Here is a 25,766-nt window from a genome sequence, read left to right as displayed (position 1 = left end):
ACAATCCCATGCCATGAAGAGCATTCTAGCTGACAATCACCTCGCCGCACCTGGAAGCATAATGAAAGTCAATACAGCTTGCAGAGCAGAGGCTAACCAAGGTACATCTGTAACTGTGCATGCTGCCACATTCTGAACCACCTGCAGTTTTTGGGTGTTCTTCGAGGGCAGCCCCATGTAAAGTTTATCACAGTAGTTCACTTGGAGGTGAACAAGGCAGGATTGTTATATTGAATGTACCATATGGGAAAATAGATAAATTAAATTAGATAATTTCCTCTTCCCAGGTAACACTGACATTTTGACAACAAACTGCCAGCATGCATTGCAATCTTTACATCTTTTTCACAGTAAATAAAATGGGTCTATTCAACATCCGAAAATCCTGTTGAATGCAAAACTGCAACACAGTCCAGCAAAAACAAAAACATCTATAAGAAAAAATATTTTCCCAATTTCTCTCCTAGTGAGATCAATCCCTCTTCCTGATGTCCTTGTGATCACGAGCCCCCCAAAAGCCTTTGCACTAATTTCTCACATTTGGGGGGTTCAGAACAATACAAAAGTATAACCCCAGAAACGAGCAACTTTGCCTGTTGTTCTAATATCTCATGTTTTTCTTTGCAACAAAAGGAAAGTGCTCACTTATTCAAATAAGAAAGGGAAACCAAGAACAACTAGATTTAGTCTTGGTACAATGTCGACATAGGGGAATAATGTTCCATACCTTTTCAATTAAGTCTTTCTCCGGCACTTCAGTAGTGTCCTGCTGTGCTCCGTAGCGATTCCTCTGATACATCACCTGCTCCGATACAAGTTGTTTCAAAATGAATAGCAAGAGCTCATTGTTATCCCTCCTGAAGGCAAGATACTTGGCAAAAGTCTGTGTGCAACAAATAACCAGAGGGGAGGTCAGGAATGAGCCAAAAACAATTTGAAATTATCTATTTTAATGTACCTATAGGTTTTAACAAGCAACTCTAGGAAGCTTACAGCAAAATGAATCCATGCATACAAAGCAGAACATCTCATCCCATCTCCACTGATTCCCTACTCATTACCAATCCTCATTGAAAAACACTGGGCTTTTTTTTTTTTTTACAGTGCTTTTGAAATGTTAATAAGGAGCCATTCTTACCTGGAGGGATGTGAACTATTTTAGGGTGAGGGGACTAAAGCCAAAAGAACCTATTTTCCTTTAATGGTTGGCAGGAGAAAAATCTGCAACATCCCCTTCCAGTTTGCATGTATCAGGTGATCAAATTCTATGTCCTTAGAGCGAGCAAGGAGACAAGCCTATAAAGCAGAGCTGTCAAATTCCCGGTCTGTGGGCCTGGTGAGCCATGCGCTGGCTACGCCCACACCTGGTTTAGGAAATGGGGAAAAAGTCCCGATATGTCACATGATGCAGCCATGGCGACTGTGAGTTTGACATCCCTGCTATAAAGGATAACCAGCACCTTGAAGTAGACCGACTGAATTTTCCAGTAGACGATGCAGCTGCACAAAATTGACATTCTCCTGCTGGACTAGCTTCTACCGACTAGTCAACAGGGAGTAAGTACATTGTATATAATCTCCTAGAGTGATTCCACATAGAGTGAATTGCAATAATCAAGGGAGAGATGATAAAGGCACAAATCATTGTTGAAAAAGGAAACATTTTAAAGCTGTTTCAACAACAACAACAACAAAAAAAGGATGTCTCTGATGTAAATAAAAGGATTTTAATCACCATCTATTTAAACTCAATACTGGCCTACTGAAGCACACTTGAGGATTGACTCTTATCTTTTTTTTTTTTTAAGACAAACTTTATTGATTACAAAACCAAAATATCAAACAAACACAACACACAGAAGAGGAAAGAAAAGAAATAGAAAAAAAGAAAATGATTAAGAAACTAACAATTTTACTATCAACAGTCTATGGTTCCTTGTTTGTTATCAATATTGATGATACATTTACAAATACATCTTATGATTTATGATTTACATTTTACGTTATTTACTAACATATTTTCTATTTTTGTTCTATCCAGTCATACCAGTATTCCCAGCTTCTATAATATTCTGATGTTTCTTTTTCCTTAAGTGCTAAGGTTAACTTGTCCATCTCTGCACAGGTTGTTATCTTCTGTATAACCATCTCCTCTGTTGGAATATCTGCTTGTTTCCAACATTGTGCAAAGGTTATTCTGGCTGCAGTAAGAATATGCAGTATTATATATTTGACATTTTAAGGAATTTGTCTATTAAATATCCCCAATAGGAAGAATTCTGGTTTTAATTCAATTTGCTCCGCCATTATTTCCTCTAACCACTTTTTTATTCTATGCCAGTATCTTTGGGCTTCAGTGCAGGACCACCACATATGAAAAAATGTTCCCTGTTTCTTTTTACATTTCCAGCAATTCGGATTCATGTTAGGAGATATTTTCGCTATTCTCAAGGGTGAAAGATGCCATCTATAAAACATTTTATAGGCATTTTCTTTATTATGCTGCTGATCTTGTAATTTTATTATTCCTTGTCCAAACCTTTTCCCATTCTAATAATGTAATGCTACGTCCTATGTTTCTGCTCCAAGCTATCATGTTGCCTTTGACTACTTCCTCTTCTAATTCCATCTCTAGTAAATAATTATAAAATTTAGTTATATTTTTTTTTATCTGGACCTAATAAAATTTTATCTATTTGTTGTTGTGCCTTAGTATAAATTCCAAAATTTTTCTTGTCCTGGCTATATCTATTTTGAATTTGCAAGTAAGCCCGCCGGTCTACTTGTAGCTCCTGTTTTTGGAGATCTTGCCATGATTTTAAAGTTCCTTGCGCATCAAGAAGGTCTTTGTATTTTATCATTTTATTAAGATCTAGATTATTTGGATGTATCGTCACCTCCATTGTTGAGATCCAAATTGGGATTTTGAAATAATGTTTTGTTTTGTTCCAATTAGCCAATAAGGAATCTCTAATTATATGTCTGTGGAAATACTTCTGCTTAACTTTCCCAATGTCCCATAAAAATGCATGCCATCCCCTCCGTAAATCATGGCCTTCTAAAAATAAGATCCTTTTATTCGAGAGATTTACCCACTCTTTCAACCAGAGTAAGGAGGCTGCACTATAGTGTAATTCCCAATTTGGGAGTGCCATACCTCCCCTGCTCTTCATATCTTGCATTGCCTTTAGGTTTATCCTCGGTTTTTTCCCTTGCCAGATAAATTTGGTGATTATCTTGTTAAGTTCCACGAAGTAATTTTTATGTATTTTTATTGGTATTGTTTGGAATAAGTAGATAAATTTGGGCAGAGTATTCATTTTTATAGTGGCAATCCTCCCTAATAAGGAGATTTGCAATTTAACCCATATCTCTAAATCATTTTCAACTTGCTGTAATAATTTATTATAATTATTTTCCATTAGAGTTTTGCATTGAGCCGTCAACCAAATTCCTAGGTATTTAACTTTTTTTACTATTTGTAATCCCATTATCCTTTCCAATTTTAGTTTTTGTTTTTCTGTTACATTTTTAGTTATTAATTTCATTTTTCCCTATTAATTTTAAGTCCTGCAACTTCCCCAAATTGATCTAACTCTTTCAGTAATTCTTGACCTGTTTCAATTGGTTCCTTTATGAAAAATACCATATCATCCGCAAATGACTGGAGTTTACATTCTTCTTTTTTAATTTTTAATCCTTTTATTCCTGGGTTCTAATTTGTGTAAGCAATGTTTCCAAAGATAATATGAAGAGCAGTGGGGATAATGGACATCCCTGCCTAACTCCTTTCTCTATTTTTATTGAGCACGTGTACTCTCCATTAATTATAATATTTGCCTTTTGTGAATCATAAATTGTAGTCACGATGTTTTCAAATTTAGTGCCTAGATTCATATTGTAAATTTGTTGAATTAGGAATTGCCAATTTAAATTGTCAAAGGCCTTCTTCCAAGAATACAAGGGCTATTTGTTTTTCCGGGTGGGCTTCGTAGTATTCCAAAACATTTAATACTATCCTTAAATTATTCCTTCTTTCTGGATCAAGTTCTGAGATTCATTAAAAATGGCTCCTTTCTTTCTTTCTTGTTCCTCTACTGTCTTCATCTGTTGTAATGTTTGTTGATAATTAATAAGCGCCATTTCTAAGAAAAGGAAAGCTTCTTCCACACCATCTTTACCATTTTTTTTGCTTGTTCATATTCTTTTCTTAGTTCCTCAACAGAAAGAGCCATTATAAATCTTTTCTTTTCTTTTCCCCTTCTTTCTTCTTACAACAACCAGAATATTCAAAAGAAAATAAAAAAAATAAAACAGTCCCAAAGTTATCAGTCAGTCCAAACCAAGGCAGAGTTCTCACTTTCTCCTTCTGGGGTAATATCAATCCAAGAAAGAAAGTCCAAATCTGTTTAAAATCTTATTGCAATATATTCTAGTCTTCAAATCCTTAAGGCATCTGCTCCAACAAAGTCTTAGCATACAAATGTTTTCTTTTTAATCCTCTCTCTTCCCACTCATCGCTTAAAACCAATTTTCACCTAAAAGAAATAGGTTTCTTAATATCCAGTTATTTATTCCGTAGGAAAAGAGGAAAGCTATCCTTTCAGCACCTTCAAACAGCCGCTTTTTCCTCTTCTGGCAGGTATTATTCAGAAAGTCATACTTTTCAGGAATTTTATTAGATATGTCTTAGAGTCCTAGGAGCCAAGAAAAACTTTCTCCTCTCAATCACTTTCTCCACTTCCTCCTGCGCATTCTTACCCGGCTGCCAGCTTCTTTGTGGCGGCCATTACAACCGCCGCTGCACCGTCCTGGGAAAAGGGAGTTCTGCCGGCCAGGAGGGAGTCTGCAGCACCCCAAACCCTTCTCCGGATCCCCCTACCTTCAGCTGCCCCTGCAGTAGCCTAGCTCGTGCACCCGGCTGGGTCGGAGCCCCAAACGGCTAGCGCGGCAGGGATCGCGCAGCTTCGCAAATCCCTGCCGCTCGCGAAGCCGACAAACCGGAAACTCTGGAAATTGGTCTATAGTTTTGTATATGTCGTGAATCTGAATCTTCTTTGGGAATCAACGATATCAATGTCTCCCTCCATGAATCCGGCATTCTTGCTGCTAGTAGTACCTCATTATATACTTCCACCATAAGAGGTCTTATTTGTTCTCCTATTTTTTTATAAAGTTCCCCTGGTATCCTGTTGGGTCCTGGGTTTTTATTGTTCTTTTGGTTTTCTATTGCTGCTTTTAACTCGGGCCACGTAATATCTCTAATTAACATTTCCTTCATCTCCTCCTTAATTATTTTATCTTTAGTAATACCCAAATAGTTTATCATATCCTCATTTACCTCCTTCTTTTTATAAAGATCTTCAAAAAAATTACATGCAATTTCTTTTTTCTGTTCTATCCCTTGTTGGGCATCTCATCTATTAATTGGTAGATCAATCTTTTTTGTTTTTCTTTTTTAAGTTTATAGGCCAACCACCTTCCTGGTTTATTGGCCTGTTCAAAAAATATCTGCCTGGCTGTATTTAACTTTGAGACCATTCCTTCTTGTTCGATTAAATTTAATTTATGTTTAGTTATTATCATCTGTTTTTTCAATTTACAATCTTTTGGGGTGTTTTGCAGCTGAATGTCTAATTCTTTGATTCTTTGTTCTAATTTATTTTGTTGGGCATATTTTTCTTTATTTCTTTTAGCAGTGTATGATATTGTTATGCGTCTTATTATTGCCTTCATTGTATCCCAAATATTGTTTCGTAGTTGCCTCATTATTATTTTCTTTTAAAAGATAGTCTAATTCCTCGTTAAGTTTATTCATAAATTCTTTCTCTTTAATTAACTGTGTATTTAAGGTCCACCTTTTCCTTGGTTTCTTCCTGCCTTTCCACACTATCTGAATCAGGTTGTGATCTGCCCATTCGTTTGGTAAGATTTCAATTTCTTTTAATTCATTTACTAATTCACCATTCATCCACACCATATCAATTCGTGTCCATGATTGGTGAGGGTTGGAGTAAAATGTAAATTGCCTTTTCTCAGGGTTTAATTTCCTCCACGTGTCTATCAAATTTAGTTCAATCATCATTTCTTCACACGTTTTTGGTAATGCTCTTTTTTTCTCCCCCCACTAATATGATCTTTCTGGTGGTCCACAATAGCATTACAATCTCCCAAGATACAAATATTCCTTTTATCTAGTTCCACTAATTTCTCATGTAATTATTTAAAAAATTCCTTTTGGTTATCGTTAGGGGCATAGATTACCACTAGTAGAATTAGAATTGATTTAATCCAAATTTGTAACATCAGAATTCTTCCATTGGGGTCTATCCAAATTGGCTCTGCTTTCATATCGTCTTTCACATATACTGCTATCCCTTTCTTTTTCCTAAAATCTGCTGGTGACGTATACAAATTCTTAGCTTGGGTCATTCTAAATATTTTTCTTCTTCCTTCCTTATATGAGTTTCCTGTAAACATATTATATCTGCATTTTGTTTAATTAATTTGGTTAATATTCTTTTCCTTTTTATCCTAGAGTTTAGGCCATTTATGTTAATTGATAGTATTTTTTTTTCTTCATCCATCACCTAATTGACTCTTGCTCTTTGTCTTGTAGTTACTCCTCCTCTCTTTGTGGCTGATTGTGAGTCTTCGGTTCTTCTCTCTCTTGATGTTGTTTATTTTTTGAATTCCTACAATTCCCATCTCTATTTTTTTGGTAGTCTTGGTCGTTTTGCGAATTCATTTCTAACTTGTCTCTACTACTCGATTCTTCATGGCCTATCAATCGTTCGTAGAATTCTTGGGCTTTTTCCACGGTGTCTACTTTAATTTTTCTTTCTTCCCAAGTGATTAGCATTCCCTCTGGGATTAGCCATCTAAATATGATACTTTTTTGGTTTAATTGGTTCGCCAAGAATTTATATTCTCACCTCTGCTCTCTCACTCTTCTTGGGATTTGTTTAAGCACCAAGATTTCTTTCCCTTTGTATGTAATTGTTTCTTCTCTAGAAATTTTGTATATAATATCTCAAACTTTCCTTCTGGCAAATCTCACATGGACCTCTTTTGGATGTTTTTGTCGTCTTGCATAATTTGTGCTCACTCTGTATAGTTCATCTAACTCTTTCAGAATATCGTCCTTATCTTTTTCCAATAGGTCTGCTAATATTCCTGCCATCACTTGTTCTAAGTCCTCTTCTTTGGATTCCATTATATTTTGGAATCTTACATATGCTGCGGCTTTATCCTTTTCCAAATATACCAAGGAGTCGTCCATTTCTTTACTCACATTTCTTAATTGCTGACCAACCATTTCCAGCTTCTTTTCTGTTTTTTCTGTTCTTTTCTCAAGCTCCTTTATTGTTGATTCATTCCTTTCTAGTGCTTGCTGTATTGTTTCAATTTTTTGATCCAGCTTTAGGATGTCTAGTTTCATTTCTGCCTTTAAGTTTCCCATCTCTTCTTTCAGTTCATTTGTGTCAGCTCTTGATTCGATATGATTTTTTACCACTATTTCCTGAAGCTTCAGCATGGACTCTTGTAAAGTAAGAAGGGTCGATTGAATATTGGCATTCGTGATGATAAGTTGTTTTTCTCCAGATAAAGTATCTGCTTTGGCCGCTGTTTTCGGGCTTCGCTCCGACTAAGATACTCCAATATTCAACGCTCAATCAGGATCGCAAATTCTTTCACTCGCACTCTTCGTTCGCCACAGTCTGTCACTCACTCGCTTCCTCTTGTATGCAACGATCAAGGCTTTAGGACCGCCATTGCTGACAGTCTCTTGTCGGTCTCCACAGGGTTTTTCTACGTCGCGATGAGAATCGCCTTTTCCACACCACGACTTGATTCTCCCCACACTGGCACACTTCTCTACAAGATGCGTGCACCCCTAAGGGTCACTCCAACAGCAAGAGGAGATAGCATGAAACACAGAGCGAGCTTCAGCACCTCCGTTCGCCCATATCTCGTCACCAGAAGTTTTTCCAAGGATTGACTCTTATCTTAAGGGAGCAAATAGCTTTCCAAAAAAAAGTTTGGTTACTGAATAGTTAAAAAGAAAAAAGATCCCTAAAAACTTTCCCAGGACTTTTTCATTTATTTGTTTGCCTGTTTGCCTATTTGTATCAAACTCCAGGCAACAATAGAATAATAATACACAGTTAACTGAAAAGGTTTCGAAGCTGGAATTTTTTAGTTGAATGAGCACGCATTTAAAACATGAATTAGAAACCAATCCCACTGAATTTTACCCCCATTTTGTTTAATTTATTTGATTTAAGACACAGACCCAACTCCAAATGTCTCTAGGTGGCTCACAACATAAAAAATATAAAATTAAATAGAACACAATTCAAAACCAATAAAAACAATAAAGGTAAAAAACAAAATGCTTTGAATTAGACCATCAATGACTTGGGACAGATCCGTACAGGCTAGGAGTTCCTGCACTGCCCCAAGCTCAACATCGCATGGTAGCTGATTAAAATCCCCAGTGGTCTCCAGGATTCCGTCACCAGCCCAGCAATTGAATTTAACTACGAAAATTCAGGCAGGGATGATGCTGGATAGCAGAAAGGGTGATAAAACCAACAACAATCTGAATTGCTTACTGGAGCCCCCCTTCAGAAGACTGTCTCGTTATCTGTGGAGCAGAGCCTCTCAAGGCCTGTAAGGATTCATAGACAGCAATAACACCGTCCTCTCTTTCCTGGGGTCTGTTGATGGAAACCCTGAAATTCAGGTGGACACTCTGCTCTGGGCCCATCAGCTTTTGATGAGACACACCCAGGGGTGGGATTCAACTGGTGTTACTACCAGTTTGGTGAGAGTTGCATTTTGCGTGTGCATGCGCGCTTTGCGCGCATGTACGTTTACAAAAAGGTATCAGCTGTGCTGCCTGGACAGCTGACAAGCGCTGCGTGTAGTTGCGCAGCGTTTGAAAAGCCTCTTCTTTCCTGCTTTTTCAATCTTAGCTGTGCTGCGCAAAGCAGCTGAGGTTGAAAAAGCAAGAAATAAAGAACAGCCAAAAGCCCGGGTGGGCGGATGGGCCAAACAAATGACCAAAAGGTCATTGCACTGAATCGGTTTGGTGTCTGCTGCTCGTCTGAGCTGTCAGTTCTATAGAACTGTGCCAAACCGGTAGCATCCAACCCCTGGACACACCAGGTTCCGACCCTGTCTCTCTACTTATCACTGTCCAAATGCTCCTGCCTGCTCTCTCTAAACCATCACCCCGCCCTTTTACTCCTTCCTCTCAGGCTAATGCCCAATCATATGCCTACCCAACTCGCAAGGATCACAGAAATGACTTTGCCAAATACTAAGATGGGCATTAGTGGGGTTTTCCCCCCCTACATTTGATTTTTATGGGGAAGGGCAGAAACATAAGAGAAAGAAATACTCTTCAAATTTCTGGACCTTTTAAAATGTTTAAGAAAGAGGCAAAACTTTGTTAAAGTACTCACATTTTGTAAGCACTCAACTGATTCAAAGTTGTGTATAAGCTGCCTAGACACGAATACACAACATAATTTTTCATTCATTGTATGTTTTAATCTCACAAGAATTTCAGGATAATGAATATGGTTCTTTATTCATACTTTAGCCTTCCAAACTAAGGCTGATCTGAGATCACTCAGTAAATTTCCTAAAGAGTGGATTAGAAATTGATCTCCCTGATCACATCAAAGGCCTTTCAAGTTGACCCAATTCTAATATTAACTTTAGTGTCTCCAGCATCCAACCCTCATCTCAAAAGCTATTTCATTCATCAGGGGTGTGGATGACAGGGCCCATAGCCTATTTCTTTGCCATTTGGCAGCATTTTCCAGGATTCATTACTGGGATTCATCAAGGCCCAAGCAGGGCATTTATGCATCTCTTGAACAGTCCAAAAGAAATGCTCCTAAGTAAGAAATAATATTCTTCTTTCAGCTTGAGATTTCACCCTCTTCTAAGATCAAACTGCTAATATAGCCGACAATTTTACTTGTCCTAAGAGACTCTTCATGGATACCTAGAGATTCTGGATATTTTGGGAGAATTGTTGTAATTTCCCCTGCAATTTCCAGTTCACTAGGATGAGTTTCAACATACTACACACACAATAATGAAGGAGACAATAGAAAGACTGTATAATCTACTGTCTATAACAGTGTGCAGTACATAAAAGTGTGTATGTATATCTTCTGAGTCCTTGTCAGCTCCCTGAATCCTTACTGGAGTTCTATCAAACTTAAGTTTTCATGGTATTTTTCCATAATCCCAAATGAAACCACCACCACCACTATGAAAGGATCCACATCTCTGCATACCTTCCGCATGCTTCTCATAACACTAAACTTCTGTGTGTCAATGAAACTCTCCAGCATGACCCTGATGGCCATGTTGACATCGTCCTCCACCACGTAATCCCGCAGGTGCATGCGAGCATGAGCCTCCGCCATTCGGATCATGGACTCTATGTGACGCACTGTAATGGGGATACTCCCAGTTGCCTGCAGAAAGAAAAGAGAGGGCCTGATGATTGATTCCAGCAATACAAAAACGGCATCTCAAGAATGGCATGTGACTAGCCAGCATCCTTTTTATGTTCCCATATGCCCCACCTAAACGTTCCCTAAAAAGCAGCTGGGGAGCTTTCAAGAGGATCAATGGATGCCTTAAAGACCGACAGGCTTAAGGCATCTACTTTACCTTTTAAAACGTCTGACCTTATCCATAGTGGATCCTGTCCTCAGCCAATTTTAGAGGGTAGTCCTTGTTCTGCCACACAAAGTGATTCAGAAACTGACCAAAATTGCACACCATTAAGTTACAGCCTGCATTTCTACTCTGGGGAGCTGTTAATGCTGCATGGAGCTTATTAAATAATGGCGCACAGGAGATAGTAAATAGGAAAAAAAAAAAAACTAAAAAAGTCTGTTTAAAAGGCATCAAGGATTAAGGGAGGACTCTGCCATCTGCTGGCAAACTAGTGCATTTCATAGATTATAAGGAATATGCCTCTTCTTTAGGGGTTGTTCCCCCTGCTTCTTTTTTCAGGAACCGGGACCTTTTTTTCCTTTGATTCTTGAGCTGACATCCAGCCAAAATGCTACCATATCTATTAGACAAGCTGAAACCAATCAACCAACCAACCACAAGGATGGGAGAACAAAGTCCAAAGATCAGGCTAGATGTTTCCGTAACCCAAAGTCAATTTTAGCACAGGTTGTACACATATGTACACTGATGCAATAGTTACCGGCAAATATTTTGGTGAACAATTGTATCTAGCTTTCAGGGACAAATTAAGTAGTAAAGAATTCAGAAGAAGACATATTATTTGGGTGGGTTCTAATAAGGCCAGTACTCATTTATAGATTTGGGAAGTTTTTCATGAACTGGCTGCTTCTAAAAAGAATCAGATTTCAGATTTATTGGGACCAACATTTCTTCCAGCTCCATTTAACTGGTGAGAGGGATATAGTGATTCTGCAGGGGACAGTCTCATTCTGAAACATAGGATTTCCCACCTCCTTGGTAGCTTACCATGGATTCCTTCCTGAGTTCACTGTACATCCTGGCCACTTTGTCCTGGTCCATCTGGTTGAGTTTGGGATGGACTTTCTCCTTTGCATAAATAATGTATTTCTTCAGGACCTCCTGTGGAATGGGCTCTACACCATAAGTATTAGGGAGGATAATCTCTTGAGACTCTCCATTTACTGCATCCTTGCTGTTTGGGTGATGCTTGATATGGCTACTGACAACAAATCGAGCCAGCATCTCATCCTTCCAGAAAGAATAGAAAAAAAGAAAAAAAAATACAAAACACTGATTTTATATCATTTACTATAAGATAATCTCAAAAATTAATTCTCCAGATTGCCTCTTATTCAAAAATGGATGGATCTTTGATAAGAACAGGTAGTCCTCGATTTTTGATGGCAATTGAGATTGGAATTTCTGTCTTTAAGCGATGCAGTCATAAAAATTGCTCAGCCGCAATAATTCCTGCAGTCCCAGTTGTTGCACAATTGTTAGGTGAGGCGGCTTCCTGCTGCCTTCCCACAACCAAAGTCAATGAGAAAGCCATCAGAAAGTTGCAAGTCCCGGGCCAGCAGATAGGTGAGTGGCCATTGCTGGGTAAGGCAGGAGCAGGTGAAGAAGGGTGAGGTTGTTACAGCAAAGATGTATGGGGGTACAAGAGAGGCACAGAGTGGGTGTATTGTGAGTCCAGAACGTTGTGCAAATAGCCGGCATGGTGTGAGTGCAATGGTGGAGGAGTGTGCAGATTGGGGAGACGAGCAACTCGCGACCTTCTCTGCCATCTTCTCTCATTGACTTTCTGGGGAAGCCAGCAGGAAGGTTGCAAATGCTGATCATTTTGATTGTAAGGGTGCTACAACCAGTCCTTTGTGCGAACCGGTTGCCAAACACACAGATTCCAAGCACATGCCATGGGAGTGCTGGGACGGACAGAATATGAGGACTGGTTGTAACCACCATTCATTCAGCAAAGTTGTAATTTCAAACTGTCACTGATTCAGTGGTTACAGGACGAGCACTGCCTATACGCTTATCAAAGTGTTGCTGTTAGCTGTACTTTCCCAAGCTAGGCAAGAGGTCAATTGTATTAGCCAATTCCATCTGTATGTACCTCTCTTCTTCATTCATTCAGTATTAAAATGACAGGCCCTTCATGAACCTTCCTTAAGTCTAATGATAGGCGGAATCTACCTGAACAGGATCCACAGTGTCCCTGACCACACACAGGATATCAAAGCGAGATATAATGGGCTCGGTCAGATCAACGTTTTCCGAGAAAGTCAATGAAGGGTCATAGCGCCCACCTAGAATAGGAAAAGAAGCATTTTTAAAAACACACGCACAAAAAAACAGTGCATGCTCTTGTTCCTTCCCAGATCCAAAAGACAGGAAGTTTTTAAACAGGAAATTTAACACAATAGGTGAAACTTTTTGCCATAGTGGGTTTTTCTTCCACATACCTATGGGGTTGGCAGCAGCAATAACAGTGCAGCGAGCTTGTAGAGATGTGACAATGCCAGCCTTGGAGATGGAGATGCTCTGCTGTTCCATGGCTTCGTGGATACTGGTCCTATCCTGATCGTTCATCTGAGGAGCAAGCAAAAGATGTTAAAATTCCAATCAGCTCCAATAATAAAGCAGAAATCAGATGTACGCATTTAAAGCTCTTAAGAAGTTCAGTGCCTCTAGATATAGCAATATTATCAAGGACAGGAAGTATCTTTCAGCTAGAATTGTTAATACTGAGTTTCAAAGCAATTTTCTCCCATTGCATATTAACCAGTACTGTGCTACACTCTCCCCAAGGTATCTTCACTTATAGATTTCACTACATTAAAGAATCTGAGAAAGAGCACCCTCCACACTTATCAAATCCCCCACCAGCTTTAATATTCTGAGCAGTTTTTCCTTCGTTTCAAATCTCAGGACTGACTCTTTCTAGATAAGTGCTAAAATCCAAACTGTCTTCTCTCCATTTCATTTTCTGTGTTCAAGGTCTTACCTAGAGCAACTTATACTGCTGGAATCTGGCTTGATCAAATTACACCATACCTCCAAGCCAATACTTGCCTTGTCAAATTCATCTATCAAGCACACCCCTCTGTCTGCCAGCACCAGGGCTCCAGCCTCCAAGGTCCATTCCTTGGTTACAGGATGTCTCTGCACATAGGCAGTCAGACCAACTGCAGAAGCCCCCTGGCCAGTGGTGAATATCGCTCTGCTGGCTGCTTTCTCCACATATTTGAGGAACTGAGACTTGGCTGTGCCAGGATCGCCACAAAGCAACATATTGATGTCTCCACGGACTTTGTGTTTTCCTCCTGTAGTGTTTTAGATGGAAAGAACAGTGAGCCAAATTGCAGCTGGCACAATGAGACAAAATGTTAAATTTGAACTTGGGAGACTTGAGATCACATGGTCCATCCAAGCTCGCCCAGTGACCCTGAGGCAGGATTCATAATGTTGCTCTGAACAAGGACTGCTAGGTAACGAAGGAAGAGAACCAACAAATGGCTTTTTCTGTTTTCACTGGATGAAAGGCAGGTTTAAAGCATAATATATGAAGTAAAAACTCATTTACATAGTTTAAAAGGTCTGATTGCTTTCTAGGAGTTGTAGTCAGTTTAAGTGGTATAGTTATATGAAGAAATAAGCTGACTGAGAAATGGTCTGCTTTTTTAGTATTCCCCTTCTCAGTAAGTATTCCTATTTTGATTAAGAAGACATCAGTACAAAGGACAGTAAAACACAAAAGAATCTCTCCACCTCATTTCAGAATAAGGTGAATTTCTGACAAAACTGGGCAGACAGAAAAGAAGGAAATGTGGTGTATGCATACTTTATAACATATACTTATTTTCAAACTACCATAAATAAAAGTGGGGGAGCTTTATCTTTGAACTTTTTGGTGGTAAGAAATTTCTGTTATTTTCCAGAATAAATTACTGAAATGAAGAATAGCTTATTAATAGGGAAATGTGCAACTGTAAAAATAAAAAGATGACCATCTTTTCAAGCCATTTCTCTCCACTATAATACAGGTATCCTCTCTAGCAAGTTAAAGCTCTTCACGTAAAAGCAGTGTTGATCACAAGGTTCTTTGGTCAACTTACCTGGGTTTTTGGGTTCTCCTCCAAACAGGGCTAGAGCCAGCCCCCTTTTGATATCTTCATGCCCATAGATTGAAGGAGCAATGCTGGCAAAGATCTGGGAAAACCAAGTACACAGCCAACATATTTATCAACAGAGACACTAAAAGTGAAACAGTACTACAACAACGGAAATCTATTAAACCTTGAAAGATTGCATACTGTGTGCACAATTATTAGGCAAGTTGTTTTTTGGGGGAATTGATTTTATTATTGAACAATCAGTGTCAATCCAAAATGTAAATAAACCTCAAACCTGAATATTTAAGAAAGCAAAAGTGAGGTTTTCTTAGGGGAATATTTATGTGTGCACAATTGTTAGGCAACTATTAGCGTGCAGAATTATTCAAACCTGAATTTGCAATAAAACATTTGATGGTTCTCTGATCACATCCCAATATCTTAGCAATTTCAAGTGTTGCATCCCTCTGAAAGACTTTTTACAATTTTTGACTTTTCGGTCAGTTAAATCTCTTTTTTGGCCCATTTTGCCTGAGAAAAAGAAGCTGTCTAATAATTATGCATACCTTGATATAGGGTGTTGATCTCCTCAGGCCACACCCTCCCTCATTACACAAATGACCTGATATGCTTATATCCACTAAACGTTCAAGTATATACAGCTTGGAGATGGAAAATATGCATAAAAATGATGATACGGTCAAAATAATCACTTGCCTAAAATTCTGCACACAGTTTATAGCAAAGTCCTATTGAACCTACAATGACTGCATAGCAAAGTCACCAGGAATCAGCCTGGGAAGGCCTCGCTCCTTCCAGAATGTTTTAATTTCCCTGGCTAGACTGGGATTTTCTGGAGGTCTCCCTATAGGAGATGATTTTTAAAAGGAGATTATATCGGCTGTGATTAAATGCTAGCATTTTACAAAATGGACAATAATGAAATTAGCTGGAAGAAATATATCGTTTTGTATTACCAATAGAAGCTATGGAACTTTGATAAAGAAAAGTTAGTGCTGAGTTGTAACTGACCCATGAGGCTTTTTGAAAGTTTCCATTTCACAGGTTGTGAATGAAGGAAGCCAATGAGCAAGTCTTCTGAAGACATTTGGGAGGAAACCTTCTGATTGACCCATCCTTGTAAAGGATTTTGTGGTTACCATCTAATGAAAAGCCTGCCCTCCCTCCCTCTCCCCCCCTCTATATATACATATACATATATGTATACATTTACATATATAAACTAAGAAAGGAGAGAAGCATCATCTAAACATTTAACACCCTCTCTTCAGTTGGGTTTTCAGTGGTTGAGATTGAATTTTGGGATGGATTTAATTTAGTTGGATTTAATTGTTAAAGCTTACTGCTCTTCTGAATATTATTTTTCTTGTCTGGTAAGATAGTAAGAGTCTCTGTAATGGGGGATAATAACAGCAATAATAATTTGTTTTAGTAAAAATGTAATGTAATGTTTCTACTAAAAAACCTATTGCTCATGAAACAATTTGTTTAGATGTATCCCAAGTAGAGATAGCGTGAATTTTATACATCAAAGCAGACAAAACACAAACTGAACAGATCCCATAGTAATACTTTCACAGAAGGGCCTACAGTCCCTTGACATCATCTTGGAACAGAGGGAGAACTGCTACGGTAGTAATCTAGTAATTAGATTCTAATTATCTAGTAATCTCTGGAGCTTTCATACTGTTGAACAGGAAACAAGAAAACCAGAATCTTGGATTTTGATTTTCAAACTCACTTTCTCTCCAATCTGCTCATCTTTAGAAAGTCCTACAATAACTTTCACGTCCTCATCTGTCAGCTCTCCAACAGCCACCTTATTATCTTTCTTGGTGATGTGATTGGCCAGGATCACAGTTGCAAACACTGGAAACCCATTTGCAGTATTCAAAGAGCCATCATAATTATTATGGTATATTCCAGTTAGCTCCTAAAGGAGAAGAGCAAGATATTCTTTAGTCATTGGCACTAAATTAATTTGTACAATTTAGGGAGAAGGCAGACAAAAAGAGGAGAAAGGAAATGTTTTAGGAGCATGAACATAAGCAGATACCACCATATTATTTATGAAGTACTAATAAATAAAAAAACTAATGACAGGTAGACATTAAACTTGTGATTGCAATGGAGCCTGGTCATCATGATGTTAAGTTGGGATGGTCATAAAATGGGTTGGTCATGTGATCAACCTGATTTCATGACCTTTTTTGCAGCAATTGTTAAATGAAACTAATGGTTCACTATGGCCTAGAATGCTGATTTTTGGCAGAAATATCATTAAATGCAGTCATGTGATGACAATATGCTATAAATGGCTATAAATGCAGCCATGTCGCCAAGTGCTCAAAGTTGACCATGGGGGTCTCCCCAACTGTCAGAATTTTGAATGTGGGTTGTATGTAGCTCACATGTAGGCCTGTCATAACGTTGAATGGTTGCTAAGCAACTGATTGTAAGTCAAGGACGTGTATATTCAACACCATTTATTGTTATGTGTTGGAAGAATTTCTATATTATGGTCTTAGCATTTTTTAAAAATGCAGATGAAAAAACATTTTAGGATATATAGAGTACATTGATACATATTTGTATTAAAGCCTCACATAGACTGAGACAATTCCAAGGAAGATGCTAGTTCTTTGGAACTTCCTTTCACATTTCTAAGTAATCAAATCCAGGGCTGATTTGACAGCTGAGAATCTCAAGATAGGGGAAATGATGATCATGCAGACAAATAAAAAGGGAAGTCGAAGTAACTCAGACTGAAATGTGCTACACACCAACTAAAAAATATAGCCATTCTGGTAGACTTCAGAAAACCAAGTTCCACATAGATTGTGAATTCAAGTTTTAGTATCAGAGCCAGCTGGGTGACTTTGGGCCAGGCACTCTGTCTTAGCCCAATATCCCTCACAGAATTTTTATTGTGGGGAAAATAGGAAGAAAAAGATCTGTTGGATACAGTATGGTTTACAGCCTTAAGTTATTGGTAAATATAATAAAGGAATATAAATAAATACTTCTTCCAGAAGCAGCTTTATTTTCATTAAGGCTCTTTCCTGAATTCTCTAACCAGGATAGTTTTTAAGTTGTGATCAATATGCCTCAATCTCTGACCTTTTCTGCTTTTCTGGGCCTTATACTTACAATCTCATCCCCTGGCTTGCAACTGTCAACCAGGTCAGCCAGTAAAATGGCGTCCTTTGAGCGAGGAAGCCTGCCAGCTGCCACCTTCCCTGGACTCTCTTGGATTTTGATGCGCTGATAGTTCTGGTAGACTGTCTGTTGAGACATCAAACACGTGAAGTTACGAATTTCATGGAGCACAAAAAAAGACTCTGCAACCCACATTCTCAGCATATTCCTTAAATAAGACACTAGATTCAAAGAGGTTTATACAAGACCGCTTTCCCTCACATCCATATGAAAAACTTCAGAAGCTCAGGCAAACTTGTATTTAGCTGCAAATGGACAAACCTCAGCACCTTGGAGACTCGTCAGAATATAACACAAATCTACATACAGCAGAGTAATCTATCTTTCAACATAAAACTTTCACATTTGTTTTTGTTTTGAATTATTATTTTTTAGCAACCATTTTAGCCTTGTAAGCCTCATGTGGAGTTTAGCTGGGCATTAAATGAACACATACCTTCCTCACGCACTTCTTTCAATCAAAGTGAGTTTGCTCAGGATCATGGCAATCCTGAGGGCCTTTCTATGGGTTCTGCTTTGTTGCCTCAAATTTTCATATCCAAGCCTCCATGAACTCAGGCAAATTGGTCCTATAATTTCATTTAATTCAGCCCTACCGACAGAGAGACTGCATTGCTTCCTATTGTGGTAGGGCTGTTGCTTCCTTTCTCCCTTCAGCCTGTTAGAACTATTCAGAATGTCTGTGATTTTACAGCATAGAACCTAGTATTTATGAGCCCCTGGAAAAGCGCTATTTCTTTATTGTAAAGCAGGGGATACAACCTGGGTTCCTGAAGCAAGCAAAATTCTTCCAAGGATCAGGCAGCTGCCTTTCCAAAAAATCTAAGAATTATGCAGTTTTAACGGTCTGAACAAAGATACAATGGCCTTCCTAATATCACATCAAGCACAGCTTACCTCTTCCATGTTGATTTCAAAGGGACCAACAGATTGACACTCCGGGCATGATCCTGGTTTTACTTCTTGGTTTTGAGATTGTGAGAAAGGCCCCAAGACAAAACCACATTTGGTACAATTATACTTGATCATACTGAGCTGGGGAAGGACCCCTGTACAGCTTGTCACAACCCCACTTGTCCGGATAAGCTGGTTTAGATGTAGTTGCCTATGAGAAGAAGCAGGAACAAGGCTCAAATTTAAAGGATCTTGAATAGTTGAATGCTACATTTCTTTTACATCTCTGCAAAACTTTGAGAAGTGAAAAGTTTGGGGGGAGGGAATTTAAATCAATGATAGAAGGTACTTTTTCAAGCAGGAGATCCCAGTTTTTATATTCAGACATTCCCACTTAAAAAATGACCTTCAATAAGTATCCACCTGAGATCCTGAGGACCAGCTGCCAGAGTAAATACCACAAACTAGATAGGATTAGCTTGATATAATAGTGAAATATTGGATTAACCTCAGCTAGAGAAAGCCCAACCTCTCTTACAAGTCACTGTGGTGGGGCTAAATTGGTGGAAGGAATGCTATACAGCAGGGCTGTCAAATTTGCGGACCGCGGGACAGATGCATCATGCGATGGCCATGCCCATGCCCGGTTTAGTGAAGGGGAAAAAAGTTGCAATACGTCATGTGATGACATGAGTTTGACACCTCTGCTATACAGATTACCCTGAATTCCAGAAGGAATGATAGGTTATAAATGTAACAAACCAAGAATTAAGAATATGATTTGACCACAAACGTAGCAGCTTTATACCCAATCAATTCACCATGGCTTTCTCCTATGGTTACACTCAGAAAGGGAAACCTGACTTTTTAAAATAGAAATTTAAGAGATTACAATACTTCCAGAGCAACAAAATAATTTTAAGCATGTGATGTAATTCAATTTCAGGACTTGGCAGGCTAGTTCTGTAGAGGAACATTTAATAGGTCTCCTCACTTTTGTCCTTGATGCAGTAATGCTACAAGAGACCTACTCAATAGTTTATCATCTGGATCACTTACATCCTAATCAACTATGGGTCATAAATCATTAAACAGCCTTGATAGGTTTTGTTAGTGCTGCCAACTTCAATACTAAACTGCCTTCTTACCTAAGTGATCGTAACTCCTCCACCAGAGGTAGATGTGAGATGCGAACATGGATTTCCTGAACAATCCGGTCATATTTGGGATACATAGCCATTACTACTTCCTTGGCTGCTTCATCAAAGATCTTCAACATCTCAGCTGGGGCTTCGGGAAGGAAGTAAGCAAGGACATGTTCCCGGGCAGCCAAATCTTCATAATTCACCACCACACTCTCTTTATTCTCTGCCAAGAGAAGACTTTTTATTTTAGCGTAGGCCCACCACTGCAGAAATGCAAAAAGCTGAGTTTATTGGGTTTCTTCTAAAATATATTTGCAATCATTATAGGGCAGTCCTTCTTATGTCTTATTTGACCTCCAGTATTTTTTTTAAAAAAAACACAACTATGTTTTTGTTGTGAAAATAGTTGTCAACTTCTACTGAAGGAATTTTATTCATGATGGCTAAAAAAAATAACATTAAGAATAAAGTATTACTATAATAGGTGTGTTCCTTAGAAACCTGCTATCCAATATTTTAGTAACTTCTGACATTGTAGTTCAAAATAATTAAGTAGTTGTTCTTTAAGAATTCACCTACATAAAAAGTATAGGGATAGGGAAAGAAGAGAAAGTGCAGTCTGTACAGATATAGTTCTAACCATGGGAAAAAGAATTAAACTGAGATATTCCCCACAAGTATTATATTTATTCTGTAAAGGAGTCCTAAGTGGTTTGTTAGGATCCATCTGATTAGTACAATCAGGAACCTTAATGAAAAGTCACCTACCAGCTATGATCATGTGGTATGAGATATAATGTAAATTAAAAGAAATATATCTCAAGCGATGATTACGTTCAAACAACACACTAAGCCAGGGGTGGGCAACTATGGCCCTTTTATGAATTATGGACTTCAACTCCCAGAATTCCTGAGCTAGCATGGCTTGCTCAGGAATTCTGGGAGTTGAAGTCCATAATTCATAAAAAGGGCCATAGTTGCCCACCCTGCACTAAGCCATTATGTGGTTTGTGGTTTAGCATGTTGTATGAATCCAGCAAATAAGAGTTTGTAAACAATGGTTTGGCTTACAATGTATTAATCTAGTTTGAAAACTGGCTTAGTGCAGTTATGAAACTGGTCAATATGAGTCAACACCAGAAACATTTGAAACTAGCACTCTGTTGGGTTTCTAAACTACTTTTCTTGCATTCCCACAGTTGTACCTTTACACATGTCACTGATCCTCTCTTTGAAGACATTGTGACCATGATCGTCCACATGGGTCTTTAGGAAGTTCTTGAAGCGATGGTAGATCTCAAGACGGGGAGCTGCCATGGACACCCATTCTCTCACCGAATGCCCCTTCATGTCTTCCAGGTTCTCTATGCTTTCGATCATGTCTTCCTCCTCTTCTTCCATACCTTCAGCAGCCCGTTCAGCCAGGCGCCTCTTCCGCAAAGGACGACCCTCATCTTCATCATCACTCTCTAGAATTTAAAAGGTGGGCAAGGGCAGAGGAAATAAAAAAGGATTATCGAGACAGTTGCATAAACACAGAACTTTTAACAAAACTAAATCAATTCTCTGAGATAGGACTTTTAGATGGATGTCCTCTTTTTTCATAGCTTTCCCCAAATGATCACCCCACAAATACACTGGATTTCTACAATTTCTTGTTCAACATGATGCTCATGTCTTATGAGGCTATGTATAACTTCCTATTGGGAAATTATGAGAATTGTATCCCAATACATTTGGAGAATAGCAGTTTGGAATCTGCGGATCTTCTGATTTAATGCTATTTCAAGTGTCAAGCAAAATTTTTAAAATGTTGCTACATTCTAAACATTCCATTTTTAATTTATTTGCTTTAATATTGTTCGCTGTAATTTTAACATATTGAAGACTCTTGGTTAAGAGGAATCCCATTTATATGTATATTTATTTAATAATCAAATTTATACACTGCCCATCTCATTATCTAAAATGACTCTGAGAGATTTACGAATTAAAAACCATTCCATTTATATATGAAAGTAAGTATTAAAATGATCAACTATATACAGTACTCAGCATATCTCACAAGACTGAGCTGTTTGGGACTGACCTTTATTACTAAGAAATAAATCAGAATCAGTCTTATAGGTAATCAAATTGTTCATGACTTATTTGACCAAATCTTTTTTTAAGTACTCATGCCTTGGACCTTTATGGATGCCATACACTTTCATGTCTATACCCTCAAACCACAACCGCAACCAACAAGTTAACCATGATTTCAATCTGGTTTACTGCCATAAAATAAAATTGTCCTTGAGCTAGGATAGCAACTGGGGTTTGAATTTCAACCACTAAGCAATGCAGTTGTAAAGCACAATGTTATGTGCCTACGTTAGACAATCCCTGAAGTCCCAATTTCCATTGCTAAGTGAAGATCATGGATTGTTAAGTAAGCACCTCCTCATAACTTCTTACTGGCTTTCAACAACCAAAGTCAATGGGGAAGCTGGCAGAAAATTGAAAGTCTCAGGTGTTGGCAAATGGCTATTGACAGACAGGCAAGAGTACATGAGTGAAAGGGAAATACAGTGCAAGAGCAGTGGGGGGCTTCTGCCCGTGGGAGAGAGGGTGTGAGTTGTGGGGAAGGTGTGACATGAGTGTAGTGAGGCTTGGGGAGGGTGTGAAAGTGGTGGTGGAGGAGGCACAGCATACTGTGGCTGCTGCTGGATGGGATAGGGTGTATAGGTGGCCATGAAAACGAGGTGCAAGCACAGGGGAGCTGGGGGAGGATGCACAAGTGGGGAAGACTGACCTGAGCAGCTTTTCAACTTTCCTTCCCAGCTTCCTCATTGACTTTGTTTGTGGAAAGATGACCAGGAAGGTTGCAAATTGTAATCATGTGACTGTGGGACACAGCAACTGTTTTAAGTGTGACTTAAAGTAACGTATAAACCAAGCCATCACTACCCATTCATTAAAAAGTGTACCATAAAGCAGTCCACTCCGCATGCGGCCTAGGCCTCGACCCATCTCACGGTCCCTCTGTCTCATTGCACGTTCTGCAGCTTCTCTTTGGCTGGCAGTTAGCTCTTCCAGATCTTCATCATTCAAGGCTAAACCTTCAGCTTCATAGACATCAAGCTCAGGAATAGGACGATAGTCCCTGAACAAAAAAAAAACCTGTTCACCAATCACACTGCATAAGCATCCCGAGTACCTGATTTTGCAAAGCACCAGTTCTGACATTTATATTTGGATATCACAAGTTGTGCAACCCCTGCATATAGGAAATCCAGCGCACATATGGACTATATATGGATGGAAACTAATCAAGGAGAGAAGCAACCTGGAATTAAGGAGAAACTTTCTAATAGTGAGGACCAGTGGAACAGCTTGCCTTCGTAAGCTGTAGGTGCTTCATCACTGGAGGTTTTTAACAAATGACTGGACAAATGACCTATCTGAAATGGTATAGGGTCTCCTGCTTGACCAGGGACTTGAAGACCTCCAAGGTCCCTTCCAGCTCTATTCTGATTGACTGATTGAACAGCTGGTTTCCTCCCTAATCTCCTCCTAAATGGTTATAATATTCCATTACAAGATGGACAGAATGCAGCTGGCCAGAAATTTTTATTACAAAGAGAATCTCTTTCTACTCTTGGTGCACTTAGTGTGGGTGAGCTTCGTCATTAGATACTCCATTCTACAGCTTGTTATCTTGTTTGCTATTACTTCTTATTCCTTTTCTTTCTGAATCAAAGAGCTACAAGCCAACTTTTAGAATTGATGGATTATTTATTTAGATAGCTTCTTTGCTTCTATCAAGTATTAAACCAGTTTATTAACTATTTTAGATGGATATCCATCTCATGAATGTAACTTTGGGTGGCTAACAATATATTAAAACAATAAAAATTAACAATTAACCAAATAAAAACAAAGAAAGTTAAAAAAATATTTTAATTAGTGAGCTAAATAGGATATATCAAAGGAATAACTGCAGTGCAACTTTGATTCAATAAACCTTACAATTGTACCATACTGTTGCTTTCTGTGGCTATTGAATGTAACAGGAAGACAAAATTTTGGGAGGAAAAATATTAAATTTCACAACACATGTATACATGCAGCATTACCATTTTTCAACATTCTCACAATGTTTATGACTCCCTTTTCAGATTTTTTTTTGTTCAATTGTTTGCATTTGCAGCACTGATTTAATGTGGCATTCAGTGTAGTAATAGTATTATTCTCATCAAAACCTCTGAAATACCTCTTCTAGCATTTTCCCCACTTGTTTCATCCCAAATAGTATCATCACTTTTATTTTCCATCTCATTCACTCTGTGAGAGGCTTTCTCTCTTTTTCTTGAAAAGTATTTTGTTATTTCCATCAAATTTGCTGTATATTTTCTCTTCTTTTTTAAACTTAGCTATTTCTTCCTCTGACTAAATGGTTTACATTAATCCTCTACTCTCTCTATAACAGGGGTCGCCAACCTTTTGGACCACCAAACTCATTATTTTAAATCCTGGGGACCACTAATGTGAATTTGACTTGACGTGGCTTGCTGACATTGGTGGGAGAGAGATCTAACCTCGGAGGGCTAGTGATGTTCTCTCTCTCTCTCTCACACACACACACCACAGATCCCTCTCACACACACACCCCCCCTCCAAGGCAGCCCCACTCCTAGCCTGTTTTGAGCTCCGTTCTCAGGCTGCACACAAGGAAAGCAGCCAAAGTCTTTCTTTCTCTGCCCCCAAACTCCACCAGAAATGAGTCTTCGCTGGTGCAGCCTCTTGGAGCAGGATGCCTTGCAGGGTCCCAAAGACTCATTTCTGGCAGAGTTTTGGGGGAGAGAAAGAAAGACGTTGGCTGCTTTCCTTGCGTGAAGCCAAAAACAGAAGAAGAAAGAAGCAGAAGCAGCAACCCCTTGGCCAGGCAAGTTCCCCCCTCCGCCCTTTCCCCCCTCCCCTCACTACCTCATGTTGTTCCTAATGCAAGTGTTCCTGCGGGCCATGTGGGCGGCGCAGCCTTGTGTTCCCCGCAGCCTGGATTAATTGCTCTGGGGAGGTGTTTTGGGGTGGCATTTCTCTGCGGACCACCAAAATATTATTGCAGACCACCAGTGGGCCGCAGCCCACCGGTTGGCAACGGCTTTTCTATAAGGTATTAGTTTCTTCTTTTCTTGCAGCAATTGTTCCTCTATATATTTTTTCATCTATAGCCTCTTTCATTTCCATTAAGCGTAGTTTTTACATATCCCATTATAACTTCATACACTTCAATGGAAATTATGAATGTACAGCAATTTAAATGTGCAAATCCAGCCCTTATGAACTTCAACCCCACCTCTCAGTTTGAAGGTTTGCAACAAAAGGCATATTATCACTTGACTTCAAGTTCTGTACCTGGATACTTGAACGAAACACCATATAAGGCATGGCTTTTAAACTATCTATCTATTTCCATCAAGGTAGATATTATCTAGAATAGGAATGGCACATTTAGTTTTAGAAGCCCATAAGCATCTGGCTCAGTGCCTACCCCTTGATTTCTCCCTTAATTGAAACAATTCCTTTATATATTCTAAAAAAGGAGCCCACAACCTCCGGAAGCGCATGAAGCTTTGCTCATGCGAGCAGAAGGCACTTGTGACACTCATACACCCTCTCCTGCACTGGGCCACCAAGCTGGAAAGTTTGGGGACTGCTGTTCTAAAACAGGTGCATTTCTAACAGTGTAGAACAGTGGTTCCCAAACTTTTTCAGTCCACCATCCTCTTGGTGCTACAAACTCATCCTCAGTGCCCCCCCTCGCACCCCCTATAAATAGCATTATTCGGAATAG

At 38.9% G+C, this 25,766-nt stretch overlaps 1 protein-coding gene across 1 annotated transcript in view; it reads right to left on the bottom strand.

Annotated features, from left to right (window-relative positions):
* The window catches only part of MCM2 (minichromosome maintenance complex component 2), a 32,938-nt gene that overhangs the window by 2,357 nt on the left and 4,815 nt on the right, over nt 1-25,766 (bottom strand). The window contains exons 3-15 of the mRNA XM_087954684.1: nt 22,900-23,075; nt 21,136-21,399; nt 19,934-20,153; nt 18,789-18,996; nt 17,823-17,957; nt 16,414-16,605; nt 14,655-14,748; nt 13,612-13,862; nt 13,002-13,128; nt 12,733-12,845; nt 11,542-11,784; nt 10,323-10,505; nt 728-883 (exon numbers count right to left, since the gene is read on the bottom strand). Coding sequence (XP_087810810.1) covers nt 728-883; nt 10,323-10,505; nt 11,542-11,784; nt 12,733-12,845; nt 13,002-13,128; nt 13,612-13,862; nt 14,655-14,748; nt 16,414-16,605; nt 17,823-17,957; nt 18,789-18,996; nt 19,934-20,153; nt 21,136-21,399; nt 22,900-23,075 — 2,362 coding nt within the window. The remainder of the gene's footprint in view (nt 1-727; nt 884-10,322; nt 10,506-11,541; nt 11,785-12,732; nt 12,846-13,001; nt 13,129-13,611; nt 13,863-14,654; nt 14,749-16,413; nt 16,606-17,822; nt 17,958-18,788; nt 18,997-19,933; nt 20,154-21,135; nt 21,400-22,899; nt 23,076-25,766) is intronic.

Source organism: Notechis scutatus, chromosome 2 (genome assembly GCF_049901735.1).
Source record: "Notechis scutatus isolate UNSWTSFEM ecotype Mainland chromosome 2, rNotScu1.2, whole genome shotgun sequence".
Classification (NCBI taxonomy): domain Eukaryota; kingdom Metazoa; phylum Chordata; class Lepidosauria; order Squamata; family Elapidae; genus Notechis; species Notechis scutatus.
The sequence above is the reverse complement of the archived record's forward strand: the minus strand, read 5'-3'. Positions and strand labels throughout refer to the sequence as shown.